At 35.4% G+C, this 6,116-nt stretch overlaps 1 protein-coding gene across 1 annotated transcript; it reads left to right on the plus strand.

The window, feature by feature from the left end:
• The first annotated feature begins 1,890 nt into the window (after window positions 1-1,890).
• On the plus strand, window positions 1,891-6,116 carry LOC110427497 (D-isomer specific 2-hydroxyacid dehydrogenase family protein). Its single transcript, XM_021443043.2, has 2 exons — window positions 1,891-2,511; window positions 5,339-6,116. Exons 1-2 carry the CDS (start codon window positions 2,089-2,091, stop codon window positions 5,855-5,857), a joined length of 942 nt encoding a protein of 313 aa, XP_021298718.1. The 5' UTR covers window positions 1,891-2,088; the 3' UTR covers window positions 5,858-6,116.

Raw genomic sequence — 6,116 nt, forward strand, 5'->3', positions numbered from 1 at the left:
GTTTTTAGGTGTGACATAAATCATGCGAAGATAATGAATAGTTTAGAGAGGATTCATCACCCCAAGTGATTTGAAGGGGACATATCTCATTTGCTCATGGCTTATGTTGATTGAAAGTCCTTGGTTAAGACAATCTTGATATGTCAATATCGAAACTGTAAAACTAATATGGATAAGTTAAAAAGTATGAAAGGTTAGTCAAATCATATTGACTCTTTTAGTATTTGGGTGATCATGATGTATTATTAAATACCGCTCATAATCTATAAATATAAATATAAATTTTTAATTGAATTAATTTATATTTATTGCTAACATGTTGAGGACTTAATGGGTCACACACAATAAGGTAACAATGTGAAATTAAAATGGGATTGATATTTAATTGAAAATTAGGAATTTCCAAATGGACTTAATCAAAATGTGTAATTAAGTGGAAGGATTAAAATGCAATAAACCAAAAGTTGGATCAACATTTTAACCTAACTATAAATGCCTTTTACATGTGTGCCATACTTTGTGAGAAAAAAGTAAGAAATGGCGACAGAAAAATAAAAGAGAAAAACCCAAGCCTTTGGCATCATTTTCTTAAGAAAAATTTTTCTTATCTTTTTTTAAAGCCAAAAACAAATAATCTTTGAGAGGTGAGATTTTTTAGAAAATCTTGGCTACTAGTATAACGTCATGATACCACATAGTCCCAACATAATGTAGGTTTTTCAAGTAATATCTATGTGGATTATCATTAGAGGCTTGACATGTGGACAACCTTGGTTCGTGACAACCAGACTTTGGTGTATAATCAAGTGGAGGGATTTTGACACATGATTTTTGGAAATCACTTTTTGAGGTATACGGCTAAACATATGTTTGTTTATATTTGCTTTTAATAGAACAATTAGGCAACATAGGTGATTCAAGGCTAGCTTCGGTTTTGTATGTTTATATTCCGTTGCATTATATGAATGTGATTTCTTCTCTGAGCATGCTCGAAACTTTTCGCGAGGTTGGGCTTAAGTTTTGACTCGTAACATTTGGTATCTGAGTAAATCCGGATCTTTATTGATGTGAGGTCACCATGAGAGATACAAGGGTCGAGGTAGACCCATACTAGTGTAAGATGTCATGGATCTCACATCAATAAGAGAAGGGATGGATTTTGGGTATATAAACATTGGTCTTCCACCACTTATCGAATATGTCTTTTAGGTTGAGAATGTAGATCCGTAATTTATAGACTTACTTAAGCTCTAAAAAGGCATATCTTTTAAGTTGAAACGTAGACCTGTAAGCTTACTGAAACTCTATTTTCAGAGTTTAAGATATCACGGGATTGGGTTTAAGTTCTAACCTGTGACAATACTTACATGGAGCATTAAAAATATTATATAGTCATATTAGTATGTCACGTCAGTATCTATTACAATATGTCAATATATCACATTAACGTCACAGGATATATTTGATAATAAAAGAATAAAGGTTTATTTAAATTTTTTTAAATAACTTAAGAACATTTTTAAATATTCTATTTAAAAAAAAACAAAGTAATTTGCGGATTCAAAAACAAAAGTAATGAGCAATAATTATAAGAAAACTTTATACTTTGATTTTTCTTTATAATTTTACATCACATTAAGCTTACTTTACTTTGAATAAATTAAAGATCTCAAAAAATTGTGCTTTTTTATTTTGTACAGATTAACAATTTAATTTGGCAGTAAAACTTTTTTGTCGTTAAATAATTTGGCATTAAAACTTTGTTGTTGTTAAATAATTTGGCATTAAAGCTTAAAACATTAAAACCAGTAAATAAGTTGAACCTTCAAAAACTAACAAATAAATGAAAAAGAAAATTTGAAAGCATTGATTCGTGCCATGTGGAAAATGTTGGCACTTTCCTCGCCACATTCTTAAATTTCTCCACCCCTGCTGTCATCCCCAACCCTTTTGACCATCGTTCTTCTCCTTCCATTCCTTCTACTGGTCCACAGCGCAACTCAATCTCCACCACTGCCCTCTCTCCTCACTTTTCCGAACTTATTGGATTTAAATTCCACCTTACTCTCTCTCAAACTTCAACCAAAAATGGAATCAATTGGAGTTCTCATGGCTTGCCCCATGAACTCTTACCTCGAACATGAACTCGAGAAGCGATTCAACCTCTTCAGGTTCTGGACGGTTCCGGAGAAATCTGCATTTCTGGCTACTAACAAAAATTCAATCCGTGCAGTTGTAGGAAACTCCTCGGCCGGTGCCGATGCGGAGCTGATCGAGGCGTTGCCCAAGCTGGAGATTGTTGCCAGCTTCAGCGTGGGGCTTGACAAGATCGATTTGGCAAAGTGTAAAGAAAAGGGTATCCGAGTTACCAATACACCTGACGTTTTGACTGATGACGTGGCGGATTTGGCGATTGGGTTGATGTTGGCGGTGTTGAGGAAGCTCTGTGAGAGTGATCGGTATGTGAGGAGTGGCAAGTGGAAGAAAGGGGACTATAAGTTGACTACTAAGGTTCGTTGACTTATTTTTTGGGCATAATTTTGCATTTTTGGTTTGTTTGATAGAGTGTAGTTCGTTGCATTTGCTTTGGTTTTTGGCTTCTGTGTTTTATGATTTTGATGATATTAGCCTTTCTGGACTGCTTTGGGATTCTGCTGAATTGTTTATTTGATCCTCGCTTAACTGTTCTGTCATGTGCTTTTAGTTTGGGGGTCTCAATATTTTTTTTTATAGTAAGAAAATGTCATTTTGGTTTTAACTGTTATTGTATTTTTCTATTTGACTTGTGTTGCTTCAAGTGGATTATGTGCTTTGCTTTTCTCTAATTAATGGGTGGGTGGTTACTCGGCTTTGCATTCAGTGTTGGTTTTTGTCTGCAATTGAATTTGATTGTAGGATGATGCTTTGTGGAAGTAATGAAGGTTTGTTGCAGACTTGCAGTTATGCTTGGTAATATATTTATTGTTGTTGTTGGGTTTTTTTTGCATTGAAGAGGTACATATTGTTCCAAGTCCTATTTGAAGTTCTGAATGCATCAACCGCATCTCATTCTGCATGCTGGAAAATTAAAGCGGATGCTCAGCTTTGTGGTTTTTAAGTGAATCCTTGCATATTTATGTATCATGATTGGTGTGTAACTGATTGAAGGCCGGCAGTGGGTCCGAAAGAAGCAGGGGAGTAAAAAATAGCTTATATTAGCATTCAGCTAGCAAAATAATGCATTTAGTTTAAGATACAAGCTTATGCTTGTAATCACTGTTGGTTGCTTTTCCCCCTATCCTCTCAAGTAATGGCTTTGTGGTGGATGCATTACTGATTTAGTGTTATAGAGGTGATTAGAAACAATCAAACAGACTTTGGTATGACATAACTTTGGTATGTTTATGTCAGATGATTATGCTAGCGCTATTGCTGAATTTGACCTCATGGTATTAGTTTTCTCTCTTTGGATTTCATCATGTTGAGTATATTTATAAATCTTAATGATCTATGGTGTTTCATTTGATGAACTAATATTCAGATGCTCGATAACAAAAACCGTAATAAAGTCTTTAGAGGCCTGTTGAAGAATGATCCAAATGCTTTTATTCGGGAAGTTTTATTGAAAATAATGAAATTCTGGCTGATATAACATTTTGGCAAGCATGCGATCGTTGGGACTTTCCGCCTTCATGTTTGAAATTTTTGATATTTGGGCTTCTTAAAATTGGATGGATATATTTTTTTCTGCTAAGTTAGCCAGTTTGACAGTTGATATAAACCACTACTCAGAGTAAAACTTTATGAGCATAAAGCTCATCATTTAAACCCTTATAGTTCTTCAAGTTGGAGAGCAGCCATAAGGATGATATTTGGGTGTAGAAGATTTTACCTGTGGAATTGTGTAGTATACCACCCTGTATGACTTTTTTGTTTGCCCTTCTATTAATGAATAATGAGTCTGACTGAGCCAAGGATGAGTTAGTTTACGTCTAGTTTTCAAGTGGAGCAGATATTTAGGCTGCTCTTGTACTGTTTTATTCATTTGACAGCTCAAAAGGGCCACATGTAGTACCATAAGGCATAAATCTATGGCACTGTTTGAAAATTATTGTCGTCATATTTTTATCATAGATTTCTGTGACATAGAGATACATCCATGTTTGTGCAATACAACAATTATGTGAATGTCTTTGTAACTATATTTTTTCCTTAATATATATATATATATATATTTTCTATATGTGTGCTCTGTGATGCTTATAGCAACTCAGAAGGACTTACATACCAGGATAACACAAGCTGAAACAATTTTAGGTACAAGTACAGAGGGGGGTGTAAACTGCTTTGGAGATAGGGTGCGAGCTAATTCAGGGAATTTTTTCTTCTATTGATGTTCACAGTGGTGTGAATTAACTGAAAATGGATGATTGATTAGCTATTCTACAGTGCGTGACTCCTCCATTATATGCATAGGTATTCTGAAGGAACATAGGGTGGTGATTACAAGCCTCATTATCTATCTTTCCATTGGTAGCTTCTGCTTATATTCAATAAATTAGTTTTCTTCCGTTTTCAACTTACTAGAAATTGGTCCAGCATCCAGTTAATAGTAGTCCTGCAACTGTGGCCCTTATTCTAATGATAATTTCCCTTTTTACTTGTTTCAGTAAAACTAAGTAGCTAACATTCACATTCTATATTTACACACAACTCAAGTCATTGAGTACATACCTTTCTGCTTTGCATGAGGTTTATCACTCGCTTATGCAAATGTGATGATAAGTCTGTTACTGCTTTGTCTATACTTCACTTGTACTAAAAATTGTTTGTAATTTGCTTTCGCAAGGTCAACCACCTACTTGAGAAAGGCGCAACAGTGCATGCTTATTAATTTGCGGGATTTTTTTTTGAAGTGCTATGCTTTTTCTCACCTTTGAGAATTTTATTCTCAACTTTTAAAGAAAAGTTTGCTTTGCTGAACTCTTATTCTCTTTTCCTTGTAAGATTGAGTGAGAACAAGTTTGCTCTTTTGCTCTTTAAATTGAGGAGTTTTCAATTGAACTTGGAGTCCATTTGTTTGGAAAATTTTTAAAGATGTTATTTTTTGAGCCGTCCCTGGAACAATAGTGATGAAGCTTATTTCAGCTATCATAACCTTTTGTCACCGACTATTATATACTTTCCTTAATTTGGCATGAGAAACAGATTATGGAGATTTGACTCCTTGTTAACTTGGTTTTTGTTATATAAATGTTGCTTCAGATTTGAGGATACCACATATAAGGGTTTTGCTCCCCTCCTTTGTTCCCTTTCTTTTCCTTCCCCTTTGACAAGTGCTAGTTTTCCATGATTTCAGTTCACTGGAAAAAGAGTTGGCATTATTGGGCTGGGGAGAATTGGCATGGCGGTTGCCAAGAGAGCTGAAGCATTTAGCTGCCCTATTAGTTACTACTCTAGAACAGAGAAACCAGAAATCAAATACAAATATTATCCCAGTGTTGTTGAGCTGGCTGCCAATTGTGATATCTTGGTTGTTGCTTGCCTTCTGACTGAAGAAACCCTTCACATTGTTAACCGGGAAGTCATTGATGCGTTGGGTCCAAAGGGTGTTGTCATCAATGTTGGGAGGGGCCCTCACGTTGATGAACCTGAGCTGGTTTCTGCATTGGTTGAACGCCGGTTAGGAGGTGCAGGGCTTGATGTTTTCGAGCATGAGCCTGAAGTACCAGAAGAGCTTTTTGGGCTTGACAATGTGGTGCTATTACCTCATGTAGGAAGTGCCACAGTAGAAACCCGGCAAGCCATGGCTGATCTTGTGATTGGGAACTTGGAGGCACATTTTCTCAACAAACCACTATTAACTCCTGTGGTTTAGGAGGCGCTATTAATTGATTGTGAGCTTCCCATTGCTGCTTTTATTTATATATTCATGATTTTAAGGACATTGTATCCCAGAAATTTGCCTAGCGAATGTAAAACCTTTTTCTTTTGCGGTTTCAATGTTGAGTGCAATTAGAATGCAAATTCTAGCATTCTAGTTGATCCATCATTTTAATTGTTTCGAAATGAATAAAAGTATTGACTGGGAAATCACGATAGCATTACAAAGTAAAAGACCAGAATGTTTATGGGTT

This window comes from Theobroma umbraticum, unplaced genomic scaffold (genome assembly GCF_002168275.2).
Source record: "Theobroma umbraticum cultivar Fairchild unplaced genomic scaffold, ASM216827v3 scaffold_34.0, whole genome shotgun sequence".
Taxonomy (NCBI): Eukaryota; Viridiplantae; Streptophyta; class Magnoliopsida; order Malvales; family Malvaceae; genus Theobroma; species Theobroma umbraticum.